At 36.5% G+C, this 16,634-nt stretch overlaps 2 protein-coding genes and 1 long non-coding RNA gene across 5 annotated transcripts; all 3 read left to right on the forward strand.

The window, feature by feature from the left end:
• Positions 1–378: 378 nt before the first annotated feature.
• On the forward strand, positions 379–1,892 carry LOC142618297 (uncharacterized). Of its 2 annotated transcripts, none has more exons than XR_012841242.1 (4): positions 379–668; positions 774–943; positions 1,410–1,725; positions 1,833–1,892. It is a non-coding gene; the product is annotated as an uncharacterized LOC142618297 (long non-coding RNA). The 2 variants fall into 2 exon arrangements; XR_012841241.1 differs by having other exon boundaries at positions 385–668; positions 774–864.
• Positions 1,893–3,583: 1,691 nt separating this feature from the next.
• Positions 3,584–6,689, forward strand: LOC142618371 (mitogen-activated protein kinase kinase kinase 1-like). Of its 2 annotated transcripts, none has more exons than XM_075791293.1 (5): positions 3,584–3,718; positions 3,838–3,897; positions 5,318–5,428; positions 5,820–6,068; positions 6,554–6,689. In XM_075791293.1, the coding sequence occupies exons 2-4, from the start codon at positions 3,886–3,888 to the stop codon at positions 6,030–6,032; spliced, it is 336 nt and encodes a 111-aa protein (XP_075647408.1). In that variant the 5' UTR covers positions 3,584–3,718; positions 3,838–3,885; the 3' UTR covers positions 6,033–6,068; positions 6,554–6,689. The 2 variants fall into 2 exon arrangements, with proteins under 2 accessions (XP_075647408.1, XP_075647409.1); XM_075791294.1 differs by having other exon boundaries at positions 6,557–6,689.
• An 877-nt stretch (positions 6,690–7,566) lies between these two features.
• On the forward strand, positions 7,567–13,237 carry LOC142620745 (uncharacterized). Its single transcript, XM_075794065.1, has 10 exons — positions 7,567–7,734; positions 8,411–8,471; positions 8,574–8,654; positions 9,387–9,466; positions 9,561–9,650; positions 10,814–11,082; positions 11,325–11,463; positions 12,176–12,456; positions 12,630–12,769; positions 12,872–13,237. The coding sequence occupies exons 1-8, from the start codon at positions 7,567–7,569 to the stop codon at positions 12,239–12,241; spliced, it is 954 nt and encodes a 317-aa protein (XP_075650180.1). The 3' UTR covers positions 12,242–12,456; positions 12,630–12,769; positions 12,872–13,237.
• The last annotated feature ends 3,397 nt before the right edge of the window (positions 13,238–16,634 follow it).

Below are 16,634 nucleotides of genomic sequence, written 5' to 3' on the forward strand. Positions count from 1 at the left end.
CCGCCGGCCATAGCCATGGCCAGTGTGTTGCACCCCATCAAGGCCAAAATCAACCCCCACCACCCCCACAAGCTTATCCCGCCCTGCAGTTCCCTCTACCCCCACATGCATCACCTGCCCCAGAGTTCCCTCCACCCCCACATGCATCTCCTTCCCCAGAGATCCCTCCTCGTAGTACTCCCGCATTTCCAGACCTACAGATCCCTGTACCTACTGCACATGCATCTTCTCACCCCGAGATCCCTTCACCCACCCTATGTACATTTTCTGACCCCGCGCATCTATCCCTTACTCCACCATCCTTTGATCTCGGCATTGATTTCAATGATGCCCCTCAGGTCATGCACACTCAATCTCCCTCGTACAGCATTGGTCATATACACCATGTACCACCCCATAGTGACTCCATGTCATTCATGCCCACTCCTGGACTGCATACAGCTCCTATGACTATGAGCCTCACTCACATTCCATCCGCTACACCATCCTCCCCCGCAGTTGTAGTATCTTCAGTTGTTGGGAGTCAAGCAAATCAACCAGCTGTGCATGTCGAGAATGAGCAAGTTGATGATCTACAGTCTCCCCCACAAGGTCGGCCTAAACGCACAAGAAAAGCACCTCCTTGTGGGACAGGTGGTCACAAAGTAGGACACAAGGCTGGCCCCACGGTATGCATTAGTCATTTACTAGCTTTGAATACTTCTGTGACTGCTGTTATAGTTGGTATTAAAATTTATTTGATCCATTGTTTCTTTGTAACTTCGTCTTTGCAGCAAGGCAAGGAGCCTGACCAGGGAGATGCGGTACCCCCTCCCCCACATACCAGACATTATACAAGACAGCGTAAGCGTCAAGTGCCATAGGGTGAGCACCCCATCTGCCTACAAATGGTGTTCAATTCAGCATGTATATTTTGCCCAACTCAGCACCCTTTGCAAGATTTGTAAGGCTTATCAATATGCTTGAGGGTTTATGTTATTTCTTTTTATATGTTTATGCTACACTAGTCCTGAATATTTTTGATTGAGGTTCTTGAGGACTAACATACCAAGGGACTTAATGAAAACAAAAACTAGGAAATTATGAAGCTTGGAAAAGTTCTCATTTAGTTAGTGCTATCCCAAGGATTTAGGTAATCACCAATCATGAAATAGTCCGTCGCCTCTTTAACTTTGACCAGTAGTCCGCCACTTGTTAGTTCAATTGGAACTTCTGTTAGGTCATAATTCTCATTATTTCTTGATTTTTGCCATTGAGTTTTATGATTTTTTTATTTATGGAAAACCACGTTTATTGAGGCTGTTATGTCCCTGTAACCTCGCTTTTTTGCTGTCAAACTTTTTATTTGTCCCTGTAATCAGCTGCTTTCCAATATTTGCATGACTAGCTATGGTGCTTCTGTCATTTAGGTGCTTTCTAGTGGAATATTAATCTCAGAAGGTCTAGTCAGCTCATTGCTCGCCCTCTCTTTTCTTCTCTCTGTGTTTTGTATTTTGACCACATTCTCACAGTTTACCTTAACCCCTTTTACCACTTTAAGGTTTTCTCTTCAAGGATTTTGCCATTTATATTCTCTTCTCTGCCTCTGCTTAGACACCCAAAACCAAAAGAAAAGCCTCTTTCCATTGTCACTGTTCCAAAAGCATATAGTTTCTTATTCTTTCCCAGAGCAAAAGCTACCTCCTTCAAATTATTAAGCATCAAATTCCAAGAACACCCATAAAGGTAAAAATCTCTTTATACCCCACATATTTATAATTATTATATATATGCATGTGTGAGAGCTTATTCTCTGATTTTAAAACTCTCTTGCATTTTTTTACCCTTGACAGAAAATGAGCACTGCAAGCTTCACTTCGAACTTCTTTGGTACTGGGTGCTTTTGGAAGGTTTGTATTTGTATAGCTTTCTGTATGTTTCTTGAGAAAATGTAGTAAAAGAAACAAATATAAATTTCTGAGTTTTGAAACAGCTGTGCTATTTAGTGTGTGTGTGTGTGTGTGTGCATGCCTGGGAATTTGTCTTTTTACTCTATGAATTCTTAGATTCTATTAGCGTTGAAAATTCCTTTTGAAGCACATGTATGTGTTTAGGAAAGTGTGTGTGTGGGGTGTGTTGAGTTGCTCTTGTTGGTTCACCTGAACCGAACTAGCTGCCAAGTTTGGGTGCTTTATCTGGCCTTCTACTTTCTGTCATGCTGTTTATGTTTTCACCTTACCCCATCATGTCAATTTTGTTTGTACAGTCCTCGAATCATGCTATTTATAACTCATTTTGAAATTTCTTTGTTATTAGCATGGAGGCCTTGAATTAGGCCTCATATTGAATTTATAACTCATTTTGAAATTTCTTTGTTATTTAAACTTGCTTATCCTTAGCCTTTGGTACTTCCATTAGAGGTCCCTGGAATTGAGTGATTGGTTTTTCTTGATGAACACTTATTTCAGCTCTAGATTATCTATTTTCTTACCTGGTCTCTGAAGTACTGAATTTAGTTTCTTTGAAAACCCTTTTTATTGATTTATTCAAGCTTTTCATGATTGGAAATTGGAGAGGGTGGCTTCCCTAATGGGTTTGTTGTATCCTAATTTTATGTTTGTTGTGGGATCTGTTTACTTGTGATGGGTTCCAAACTGTTATGGTAAATTTGTTGTATGCTCTCGTTATGAATGTTTAAGAGGTGCTGGTAGTAGCCATTTGGTGTGTATGGGGCAGCTAAGTGCCTAAGAAAGTGGCTTTCCTTGTGGCCACAGCTGCATTGGGTAAAAATTTTAATGTGGCTTATCTATTAAATATAATACTATTCTGGTTAATCGGCATTGCATGTTTAAGGGCAAATGTGAATTTGTGGATAATTGATTGTTACATTTCTCACTTGCTCATGAGATGTGGTCCTTTGTATTTTCTGTGTTTGGGTTTTCATTGGGTGATGCCAAAGAAGTTAACAGATGTTTTATTTTGCTGGAAGGGTTGTATGGCCAGCATAGTAATAGTGTCATTTGGAATGCAAGTCCTTATTGTCTTATGTGGACAAGTTGGAGAGAGTAAAACAACAAACCTTGGAAGGCACAGGGAGATCTAGTGACTACTATTGAGATAAAAGTCTATTTTCTTTTGTTTGTTTGAATGTTTTACCATTGTTGGGGGAGTATCTTGTAATTCTTTGGTGGAGTTCATGGACCGCTGGAATCTACTATTATGAATGTTAGGAAGCTCTATTATGTGAGCTTCCTCTTATCTAATAACATTATTGATTACTTGTAGAAAAAAAAACATTGTTTAGGAAATCACTATTTTTTATGGCTTTTCTATAGCAAAGGTTGAATGCTTAGTGTGCCTTTTTGAACCTTAAAATCCTCCCCCCTTTCATTTTTTTTTCCTTCTATATAAACATTGACCATTTGGACTTTGATGAATTAGAAGAGTATGATATTTTTTGTCCAGGGATTTTCTTAATTTTTCATTTGCCCTTTCAATATGTCAATTACTAGCTTGCTTGGTGTGCCTTTTTGAAAATCCTCCCCCCCCCCCCCCCATCAATGTCTTGTGTAAGGAAATCTTGACTTCGAATGTAGAGGTGATTGGCAGTTTCACTATGTAGAGATAAACTCACAGTCACTCATCTTTTTCTTTCATGTTTTGAAGGGATATTAAATGTGCAAATATCTTGGTGGATGCAAGTGGATCTGTGAAGCTTGCAGATTTTGGATTGGCAAAGGTTTTTTTTTTTTTTTTTTTTAATTTTGCTTCCTCAATCATGTTTCTTTCCATCATCTTAAACAACTTCTGAAACGATTTTCTTTTCTTTGTCTAACATCGCTGTGTACCATTTTTCAGGCTACCAAATTGAATGATGTTAAATCTTGCCAGGGGACTGCATTCTGGATGGCCCCTGAGGTTTGGCTTTACTCTTTTCTTTTATGTTTTTAGACTAACAAGTGGTTCCTGTAACAATGAATTCTTTTATGGTCAGTTTCAAACGTTGGAGAAAACATGTTTTAAATATTATCTTATTTGAGTGCATGTCAGCTCTGTTGACAGTTATTGCTGATGCATTATGATTTGGCTCTTTTATTTGTTAGGACTTGTGTGTAAGTCATGGACTGGCATTCTTTATGTTTGTATAGCTTGACCGCTTCAGTTAGGAACCATCATCGTTGGTAATTGCAGTTGGAAGCATTGAGTTTGCCACTTTTAGAAAAACCTTTTCCCAAACTTTGATAGATCCATTTCATAGACTCAATCCTGTTGCTGAGTTCACCAGTTCATATTAGTAACTGACAATTAGATTGAAAGCTAAAATAGCCTTAGAAATCAAAGAAAATGCAGGCAATCCAAAGTGTGCAGTGAAATAGTGTGTATCAGCCAGAGGCACCGTTATGATTATGTTATTTTGTTCTTGCAGTTCTAACAGAATCTTGATATTTTGTGTTTGTACTTGATAACCTTGTTTCTCATTCTAATTGAATCTAAAATGCTGCAGTTTGGTCCATAACCATATGGGCCTTATGCATTTGACCTGGCTACTTACCTAAGAGCCTGTCTGGTGTGGTAACCTTCCTTGTGAGTTGTGGATTGTCCCATCTCAGATCATTTTGGATTTAATGTGAAATTATTTTCTACAAATGAACTACATAGGGAAAGCAGAACTTAACTAACCTTTACTACCAACTTGATGCAAACGGTAAAGAGTTTGAGGAAAACAACATTGAACATTAAACAATTCAAGAATTGCTGTCTTGTTTCGATGTGGGGCCTTCTTTGTATTTCATGGTCTACTTTAGTTACTATTGAGTCTTTCATAGGCCTTCTTTGTATCTTTCATAGGCTACTGAAAAAATAGATCATATATATAAGATTGCCATCGTGCATCTGAACTTATCTTTTCCATAATTTTACATCATCTATATGTTTAAGCTAGATCATTTCAATAAGTTGATGGACATTGAAGGTTGATGATGGGTTTTATACTGCTGCTTTTTTGGTGGAGTATCACAAAATTTGTGTAATACCAGCCTTTTCTTTATCTCCAATTAGAATTTTTTTGTTTAGATGGCCTAATGCTATTTTTTGGAGGCATATATATATTTAGTGGACATTTCTTTGCCTTTGAAAGAATTGAACTTAAAAGATATTACACATTTTATGAACTTTGCCATTTGTTGTTGGGGAGATTGCATGCTGATTATATGGAGTATATAATGTCCAGTAAATTTTATCAATTACCCCTATTTGCACTTTTCCAAGAATTGATTTTTATTCATATATACAAAAAAAAGTATCAATTGTTTCTGATTATCATGCTGTGCATGTACAGGTTGTTAATAGGAAGAACCAGGGTTATGGACTTCCAGCTGATATATGGAGTCTTGGATGCACTGTATTGGAGATGTTAACCCGCCAGATTCCATATGCAGAATTGGAATGTGTGAGTATCATGCTTTTCTTTTTTTTCTCCTTGATGTTTATTGTTATGATGATGGTGATGTGGTTTATGTATTAGTGAAACATGTTCTTCTCTTATAATTGTTTAGATATACTTATTTGGTTGATTTTGAGAAAATTCTATGGTATTCAACACATTCAGTTTGAAGTCAATTTTTCTTGCATGCACACACACACACACACATGCATGTGTGTATTCTATTTTTGCAATTTTTATTAAAAAAATTTATATAATTTTCTCTTTGCTGATGCAATGCCCTTTAGTGGAACCTGCATGATATATCTCACTCCTTTTTTTATTCATGCAATTTGATTTGTGCATGACTGTTGGTTTTGTGAGATTAACTGTGTTATTTACTTTTGTGACTTGGCAGTTTGCAGCATTATTTAAAATTGGAAAGGGTGAGGCACCCCCTGTTCCTAAGTCTCTCTCAAAAGATGCACGGGATTTTATCCTGCAGTGCCTTAAAGTTAGTCCAGATCATCGTCCCACTGCTGTTCAGCTCTTAGACCATCCATTTGTAAAGAGGCCACTCTCCACATCCTCAGGCTCGGCATCTCCTCGCAGTCTTGGTAGACGGGGTTGAAATATTTTCCTTCACAAATCCATGAAAGATGATAAGGTGAAAGTTATTATTTATTTTAACATCTTTATGTAGCCTGCTCTTTCTTCCTGACACTCCATGACAGTGGAAGTAAACAGAATAGGAAAATTGAACATGAATGTTACCTCTGTCATGTTGTTGCAACCTGAATAATTGAGAAATTCCTTTCTATTAATTAGAGTATCAGACATTGTCATGGGTGTTCATCTTTGTCACAACATGAGAACCTTTTTCCTTCCTCAACATGGAGTGGTTGAGCTGCAAAATTCCCTATTAATTAACGTGAGAGATTTATCCCTCCTCCTAGGGCCAAAAAAAAAAAAAAAAAAAAAAAATCCTGCAAGTTACTCATAGTTTTTCCCATATCTGCAGACAAGCTCGTATGTTACTATCACATATTCTGGGTTAATTCAAATTTCTTTTATGCATCTTTACCTTTTCTCTGCATTTTGGGTTAGTTTTATTATTTTCAGTCACTGATACAAACTCTTTGCTATTCATAGCAGCTATGTCCATCTTTAAGTGCGCAAGAATTTTTTCATGTTGCATCCCCATGTGAAGTGTTTTGGGACCCGTGTGGCAGCCATTAAGTTTTTCTTGTTCAGTGGACAATAAAAAGTCAATCTGCATGTATGTTATGGCTTATAAATAAAAAATAAAAAATCCTGAGGTGTGGCACCCCATTTGATCTCATTGACAACTGTTTTTTTTCTGCTAAATTCATTGTTCTAAACCCTGATTTGAGTATGAATTATTTGTATGCCACTATCTTCAGATTGTGATCCATTCTATGTCTAGTGTTTTAGCTGGTCTATTAGGATTAAAGTGGATGACAGAGCTGAACATTGGTTTTTGACTTTGTTACATATAGCAAGGGCATAGTAGTATAGCAAATTGATACATGAGGTAGCTCTTTAGAAATAAGATTCTTAACTGATAAAAAAAGAGTAATTGCAAGTTGTGAATGTTTTCTAGACCTTTATTAATTCTTAGTTGAGCTTGTTTACTTTGTCCCACTTTTGTTTTCTTGATTAAGAACAATGATGGGCAGTTTTATCCCGTTTCTACATTTGTCTCTTACAAAGAAAATGGATATAGCATTAGAGTTGTCAGTTCATCACTGTTTGTTGCTTTGTTCTCATTTCATGAGGAGAATATTTTTGGAGGGTTGAGTCATAATGTTTTCTTACTATTTTCTTTTTTGATGCAGCTGGGTCTATTAACATCAGCAACATCTTGACTGGGAAGTGCCTAGCTAAAATAAATGCCACCAACAGCAGTCCACTTGACAGAAAGGCATCCAATTTCTACTGGTACAATTAGTATTTTGTCATTAAGTCCATTCTATTGTGGGGCAAGGGTACTAAAGCATGAAACTCTGGCATCCTTATCCTTGAACTTTTTATTTTAAATTTTATTTTTTATGGTTAACTTACTTCACAGATTTCATGTGTACTAGGGTTGCACACTTTTTCTTGCTTGATTTTAATTACACATTTACAAATTATTTGTACACATGGTTTTTTCCCTTTATGTAAATGAGTATTTTATTACCTGGATGCAGAAAGAAGTTGTATATGGTTTGACAGAGGTTTTGAGAGAGGAAATTAAAAGTGCACGCCTAGTTGCCAATCCTGGTTGTTATCCAACGTCCATTCAACTTCCTCTTGTTCCTTTGATAAAGGTGTGCATACACTATCCTGTGTTTACTCTATATTGCATGTCGTATAGGTCATTAAGTGCTAAGAGGCAGTTGGGTAAATTACTTGGCAGTGTCTTCGAAAGTTTATGCTGAGGTCATTTTAAATTGCTAAATACATCTATGAAAGCAATGTATGAGAGTTGTGCTTGTGATTAGTTGACTGAAAATTTAATGATTTAACTATTTAAGAACGAATCTCGGAGACAAACTCAATAAATACACAGGATAACAGGCAGAGAGGAAATATGTATGCTTAGAGGCTTCTCTCTCAAGCCCTATAATCCAAACCTATACAAGTACACAAGCAACACCCCCCCCCTCCCCCCTAAAAAAAGGAAGAAACAAATCAATAAGTAATGCAAAAAGATCAAGTGAATTTATTGGAACCTTAGCTGTCCTAACTACTTTTTTATTCTAATGTAAAATTCCTCTATATCCGAGTTTAACTTGTTTGACTGGCCTTCGACTTATCAAAAGAAAAGAGAGACTGGACTTCCAGGATATGGTGATGTGCAGGCTTGAAATATTTGAAATGTGCATGGTTTGAAACCCTTTGTAAATTTGAAATGTGCATGGCCTCTAGATTTAGGACTCCCATTGATCACTTCTATGCCTTACAGTTTTAATGATGTTTGTCTACTTGTTGTTTGGCTTGCAGGCTAATCTCATTGAATATAGAAATATCATTATCGACGCAAAATCTGGTGTGAGTGGTGCAAGTTAGGATGTTCTCACCTCCTTTTAAAAAATATATATATATTCTTTGCTCAATATTCTTGGTGCATTGTTTCATGGCTTTTGCTTCCTGGTTCACCATGCAGGGCGTGGTGCCAAAGAGGCAAATTTGTATACTGAAATAGTTGAAGGAATATATTCTTATGGAATTACCAGGCATCGCCATGGTAAGATTTTATTCTTTTAAAACTTGAAACATGTGTTGATGCTTCATGGAAGGACTAGCCACGGATTGTAAATAATAATGTTATTAATAAGCGCAGTGAAATATGTTAAACACATGTAGCTAAAAAAAATTTATTTTGGCTAGAAATGTTACCTAGGCAACGACAAAAGACATCCCTGATGGAGAAAATGGCCAGCCTTTTGACCATTATGCTCAAGTATGAGCTGACGATTAGGGGCAGTATGTTAAATGACTAGGAAAATGCCCCTCATGGATCTATGCAGTTTGCAGTGTGCAAGAACTATCCACTGGTAATTTGCACTGATTTATGTTTCGGTCATGAATACCAGCTCTTTTGCAGAGTTGAATACTGCATGATCTTCCCTTATTGCAGGGGAGTCTTAATTTGAGGTTAACTTTTGTATCATGTCTTCTTGTTTCTGGAGCAAGTTTATGTTGCTTGAATAAAACAAATCCTCATGTATGACTGGGTTTAGGTGGCCAGACATAATAGGTGGAATTTGCTGATCAATTTCAGTCTTCAGTTGGGTGCTTTATGGTTTTGAATTGGCTGTCTTGGTCTTCCCTTTTTATTTCTTTTGTCTAATTTAGAACTATTTAGTTGTTCAATAGTTTTTGTGCTTATTTGAGGAGGTAATTTGTGACTTTGAGCACTATATTTGTATTCATTAGATGACATGAAACACTAAACTTGGTTATGTGTTAAATGCAGTTCCAGAAATTGAGCAGGGACTCTCTGATGCTGCAAATTCAAAAATAACTGTCAGTTTTACTCCACACCTAATGCCAATGGTAATGATTAATATCCTCTTCAATTTTTATGTTTCTCTATCTTCACTAACTCTTTCAAAGTACTAAAGTATTTAATTCCTTTTCTGTCTTCTAGATCCGTGGAATGCAATCAACGATATATTTGGAAATGGCTCCAGGTGTAACAATTGAGGACTTCTATCAACAATTGAAGATCTCTTATGAGGTATACCATTTCATTGTAGTTCAGTGGGTGAGCTACTTGTCAAGTCCATCGTTGATCATCATAAGGAGTTAAAGTGATTGAATTGAGCATAAAATAGAATGATTGTGGTGTATTCACACAACAGGCACACATAAATTTTAAGACATCAATTATAGATAACTTGCATCTCCTTGGGCATACTTTTGGTCTCAGTTTCAACCGTTACCTGATAATAGGCTTCGTGTAATTGCTTATATAACTTGGATTGACCTAGTACACGCAATCCATTACCAATTTTCTGGGTATCAAGAGTTTCTTGTCAGCTTAGTTTTTCATATTTTTAGTTTGGTGTACATTCTCATCTGCTGAACGCCCGAATGCATTCTTGAGTTCTTAGCATGGATTTATTGATTTCTACCTTTTGGGATCTTTTAAACACAAGCATTTGACTGTTTGTGTTGTGTATTTATTTGTATCTTGTGATAAATTGTTTACTATCATTTTTATTGTGTTATATATGTGGGAACAGCACTAGGTAATGACTATGCACACAGTTGAAGAGAGCATTTTATAATTTTGAGTATTTTTCTTATTTTGGATTTTGTTGCTCTTTTTTTTTTATTTTTTAATTTTTTTTGAAATCTAGGGAAATGTAAGATTATTTTAACTTAATAAGAACTAATTTGTCAGGATGATGGCGTGGCTGTTGGATTCTCAAGTATATTTGTATTTGTTGTCTCCCCCCCCCCCCCCCTCTTCATCTTCAGTAATCTTTTTAGGAAAATTAGTTTTGAAGTTTGAATTGCATTTACCTCCCAATTGTGAAAATAAATATCTGTGAGGTAGTCCCTTTATTAATCCTCCCAACCATCATTATTTACCTAAGTTTCAAGTAATTTGGTAGATTCTTCTTCATCCTCATAAGTAAATTTTTTTTTTTTGAGTTCTCTAGCTGTTTCACCTCTAAGTGTGAAAGCAAACACCTACAAGGCTGTCTCTTCTTCCAAACAACTTACCACTATGTCCCCAAGTTTTCAGTTATGTAGTATATCTTGTTTGCTTTAGATAACCTATCCCTGAACCCCTGGCCCTCTCTCTTCCTCTCATTGGCTCTATTATCTACTGACACATCTTTATTTGTGAACATATAATAGTTAATCCTCCATTTCTGAATTCTTTTATAGCTACTGGCAATCAAAAAACTGGACACTAAAGTTTCCGGGCAGCAGAGAGATGAGGATTTTTTTGAACTAGTTTCTAGTATCTCTAAACTTTGCCATGCTAATATTGTGGAGCTTGTGGGTTACTGTGCTGAGCATAGCCAGCGGCTACTTGTATATGAGTATTGCAGAAATGGGACACTTCATGATGCACTGCATGATGATGAGATTCAAAAGAATCTTTCTTGGAAAACACGCATCCAAGTGGCGCTCGAAGCTGTAAGAGCACTGGAGTAAGTTGAACAAATAATTCACAAATAACATAAGGAAAACTAATTTGAGATATGAACTTTGTTAGTTCCTTATATAGAATGCTCATGTTGGCCTAGGAGCTCAAAAACAAGTTTTTTTGTCATTTCTTTTATTTCTGACCAATGAGATTACAACTTGTAGATTTCACATTTTTGTGAGGAAATCTTCTTTCATCCGTGTTTGGTCAATTAGAAACTGATTTTTCCTCTTATTTGTGGTATAGATATTTGCATGAGATCTGTCAACCACCCATTGTTCACCGAAATTTCAAGTCTGCCAATCTTCTCCTAGATGACAAGCTTGAATTATGTGTCTCAGACTGTGGTTTGGCTCCTCTATTATCGTCTAGTTCAGCGAGTCAGGTAATTATGTGTGTATGATATTTAATTTCTGTTCATATAGAGTGCTACAAATTATTGGTACTGACTGATGTTTGTAACTGTTATTGAAACCATGTGATTCCAACTTTATGCTTTATAGCTCTGTTAATTAGAAAATTGATGGAATGCTATTGAACAATTTTAGAAAAATTTCGAAAGTGTAAAACTTTGTGGCAAAGATGCTGAAGAAATATGAAATTGCTAGATGTTGGATCTTTTGGGAGATGAAACTAGAGAAAAGAAATCATTTCCTTTGGGGTGGGGAGGGGGGAGGGGGGTGATTGGGGTTACCAATATCTGGGCTTTAGGACAGGAACAAGTTGATGTTCCTTGCCTTTGTATGTTTGGAGCTTCTTTAAAGATGTATAGCCAATTAATTTAAGGCTCCCAAGTTGTAGGAATTTCAATATAATGCTTATCTCAGTAGATCTTTGTTATTCGTGCACACCTAGAAAAAAAAATATATAACAAGCAGAAAATAGAAAGGGACACAGATCTAACATGGTTCACCAAGAGTTCGTGTCAATTCACTTTTGCATTTTCCCATAAAGTTCTGTTAAATGGTTCATTATACATTTAGCTGACGGATTGTGATTAGTTATTATGACTGTTGGATTTGTTATTTAAATTCTGTTGTTGTTGTTGTCGTTGTTGTTGTTGTTGTGTCTTAATATTCTTTCACATCCTTGGGCAGAGCCTTACAATTACTTTGGTAGAAGGGGACGAAAAGAACCTGAAGCCCTTGCTGCTGCCTCCCTGAAGCGCTTGTTTGTACAGAACCAGCCTTAGTTGGTGGTTACAGCCAACATGCATTTTCAGGCAATTCACTGCCTTCCAGTGGTGTCATTGGCTCTAAGTTCTCTTCTACCCTTCAGAGACTGAAAACCTCTGAGCTTGATACTCCTAAAGACATACGTTCTATGGCTGAGAAATATACATACATGAAGGAGACTTTCCGAAAGAGACTAGCTTTTGGTAAGAATTGATTTTATTTTACTGAACTTCCATAAGAATCAATGTTATCTATCCTGTTTTATTGCCATTTTAGTTTTGCATGTATCTAGCTGATTGTGTTAATATATTTCATAGATTTATTATGTCATTTCTATTTTCCTACTGATTTGTATTCACTGTTATCTTCCATCCAGTGACACATTGAGGCAAGTGGTATGATATGTCAATCGAGGCAAGTGGTATGATATGTCAATTGAAGAAGCTGCAGAGTTGGCTAGAAGGTCTATTTATCATGCAACATTCCGTGATGGTGCCAGTGGTGGAGTTGCTAGCGGTACTCTCTTTTCTCTCTCTCTCTCTCTCTCTCTCTCTCTCTCTTTAAACACCACACATCCATGATGATTAATCTATAATTTGAACTTGTTCTTTTTATCAGTTTATTATGTGGGACCTGATGGATGGAAAAAGCTCTCTGGTGATGATGTTGGAGAGCTTCATTACCACTACTATCCAATTATGCCGAGCACAGTGGAACAGGAAATGGTTGAAGTAACTGGGGCATAAAGCTCTTGCTGAACTTGGACTCTGCTATAGATGTTTTCTCCGTAGGAGATGGGGGCCTAAAATCCTTTAAGCATGTTTTTTTGCATTTCCAGTTGGTCTTTGAAACAATTTATAGATAGACTTGTCTCTAAGGTTATATCACTTATCAGAGCCCTATGATTCATGGCTGTGTAGTGTTGTTGGACAGACTATTGTTGCTGATTGTTCAAAAGTTTTAATTAAATTCTATTTGGTTTTAGGATTTTTTAGACTCTATGTGTGTGCGCGCTTTCATGGCAATACCTAAGAAAAATCTTGCTTTAGCTGCTGCTCTTGTGGGCAATGGAAGACCTCATTTGGTTTGAGAGGTTCTAGTAACAAGAGACTTTATTTGGTTCAGTAACAGTGATATTGTAGAGTTTTACCCAATGTTTATGCTAGTATCTTTTTGGGAAGGAAGGATTGAGTATATAGTATATACCAATAATATAGAACTTAAAGGAGATGAGGTATACCATTGGCCACTGGTTAATTTAAGTAGAAATGTTTTAAATTCCATTTTGCACCCAATGCATATTCCAGTACCCAAAAAAAAAATCTCTTTCCATGGTGGGATGTTCTGGGCGTTTAGCTTATTTTGGCTTGAGCATTTTTACTATTTTTTACTCCCCAAATCAAATCTGAACATGTACATGTTATTTAAAATTGGCCATTTCAAAAAATTTGATTCTTCTTTTGAAAATATTATGGGAAAGGTATTTGAAATGACTCGGTTGTTATTCCTGATATTTTCGTAGTATAAACATTATCATTCAAATTATAATAAAAAAAACATTATTATGTATTGAGTAATGACTAAAGAGTGGGATGATAAATTATTTTTTAGTTATTATATTTATTTTATGAGGCATATTTAGTTACTATTGTAGTTATTTTAGTTTTATTCACACAATTTTATTTAAAACTTTGACATTTTTACAACACTTTTTAAATAGTACGCCAATTGCCAAATGCTATAAATATATTCAAAATTTTTGGCATAACATTTTTTTTTTATTTAAACATGCTCATAATATTAACTAGTCATAAACTCACAATAACTCTATTACAAAATAGTTAGACTCTTATCAAAAAATAAAAATTATTTTCACTTACAACTTTTTAGGAGAAAAACTCTCCATCTAAAACTTTACACCATACAAACTCCCCAAATTCGAGTTTCCAGGCAGAGAGCTCAGCCAGAAAGTTGGGACAAACTCGATCCCTATGAAGTCGATTTTTACTAGTTTTTTTCTGAATTTTTTTTTCCTTACTTTTTTCGGATCCTTTTTTTTTTCTTACTTTTTTTTCCTTACTTTTTTTTTTTCCTTTCTTTTGCTTACTTTTTTTTCTTACATTTTTTTTTCCCATTTTCTTTCTTACCTTTTTTTTTTTCCTACATTTTTCCATTTTTTTTCTTACTTTTTTTTTTTCCTTTCTTTTGCATACTAATTTTTCTTACCTTTTTTTTCCCATTTTTTTTCTTACCTTTTTTTTTCCGTTTTTTTGCTTACTTTTTTTTCCGTTTTTTTTTTCCTTTTTTTTCTTGTAGTCTCAACAAGAAATACCAACACAGATGAGTATAACAGCTAATACAAATAATTAACAACTAATTGAAAGATAAAATTAACCATTCATAATATCACAATATAGAAACAGGTACATTGGATACAGAATACTTCGATTACAAGTGCATTCAGTGATAAAAGAAAATAATAATTGTGCCGATACAACCCAGTAGTAAGTTCAAATACACAATAAGGAGAACCACAATTTACATCTAGAATGACATTCCAAAATTGAGTATCTGCATACCTGAGAAAAATTGAAATATTGTCGTTAGGTACCAACAATCAAAACAACGGTACTAATCTATGTAACTTGGATAATTGATACAATCATGAAATTTTATATAAAAGCATCACTTACCTAGGTTGGGTCAGTATTGCTTGTCGAAGCCCCACGAGAAAGCGGACATTTTCTACGGTTATGCCCATGTTGATGACACAGTCCACAGCTCTGCTTTTGTTGAATCTCCCTCAAGTCAGAATCTGGCCTTCGGCTTCCCGGTTTTCGCCGGACCCTATCCATCTCATTCCGTATCCTAGACTTCACAGGTCGGCCTTTACCCCGCAACAGGTCTGGGTCAGGCACCCACTTTGGACCTTCCACATCCCTCCACAATGACTCTGACTTTGGCACCACAAATTGGTGTGAGTAGGTGCGAATGGCGTTGTCCAAACTATAACATGGGTCAATATATGCAGTTCCATCTTGCCCCAAGTACTGAAGAACTGTAATCGCATGTGAACAAGGGATCTTTCGATTTTGCCACTTTCCACAACCACATGTTCTGGCCAATATGTTTACTTCATGACTATGTTGTCCCCTCCGCAGCTATGGATGTTGAACGCTGTCGGTACTTGATATACACCATGGACATTATTAAACGGCCTTACTTGGTGTGTTTTAGATTTTTTCAAATTTGCATCAAAGATTTCTAAGGCATATTTACTCCACACCTTGCCCTCCAAGAGATCATGAGTAATTTTTTTGTGTCGATCATGGAAATACGCAACAAGTTTGCTCCAAGTGAATTCAACCAGTGCAGAAATGGGCAAAGCCACAGGCACCTTTGAGTACTCCATTGAAGCACTCTGAGACATTGGTTGTCATAGCCCCATAACGGTATCCACTATCACGTAGCTGGGTCCACTTCTCTATATCCTCTTTCATTAGATATGTGTATGGCATGATGGATGGGTCAGGTTCACTTACCTGTTGTTCAGTGGCTGATTTCTTCCTAAGGGCCTCGATCTCGGCTTCCTTGATAGGTTGCATGTACAACTCAAATTTAGCGTCCTGAGTAGCATACCCCGCTTTCAAGGCCAATGACTTTAAAGTGGCGTCCTGAAAATGCGTGTTGAAGTTGCTAGCAACATGTCGAAGGCAATATCTGTGGTATACTCGTACTCGTCCAGGATCATCTCTAGGCCAGTTGGCAATTGCGTTTCGAATACCCTTATGTCGGTCAGAAATTATGCATATGTCCTTATTTGCTATCACATCCCCTGCAAACTCCGACGCAATCTAAAAACCACCTCCAACTAGGCCCCGACTCTTTGTCCACAACAAAGAAAGGCGAGAGGCAAAACCTTGTTGTTGGCATCGGTGGCCATTGCAATCATCAACACCCCTCGATATTTACCATACAAATGGGTCCCATCAATACTGATTACTGGTTTACAATGTCTGAATCCTTCAATGCAAGGAGCGAAAGCCCAAAATACATATCGCAATATTGTAACACCTTCCTCCCTCGGTTCAGTGAGATACCAGTACCGGGTGCCAGCTTCTTGATCCAAGTATGCCAACAACAACTTTTTCAGCCTTTCGTAAGACTCTTCCCAATCGCCGAATATCTTTGCAATAGCCCTTTGTTTCGCATCTCATATCTTATAGTAAGAAAGCTTATGTTCATAATACTTCCCTTTGATGTAATCTCTAAGGTGTTGAATTGTTGCCGTGTGATTTTCTCGCAACATTGGAACAAATTCTGCTGTATGAAAATTACAATCCATCATTCTACCATCAAGAGCCATGCCAAGGGTCATACA

Source organism: Castanea sativa, chromosome 12 (assembly GCF_040712315.1).
Source record: "Castanea sativa cultivar Marrone di Chiusa Pesio chromosome 12, ASM4071231v1".
NCBI lineage: Eukaryota > Viridiplantae > Streptophyta > Magnoliopsida > Fagales > Fagaceae > Castanea > Castanea sativa.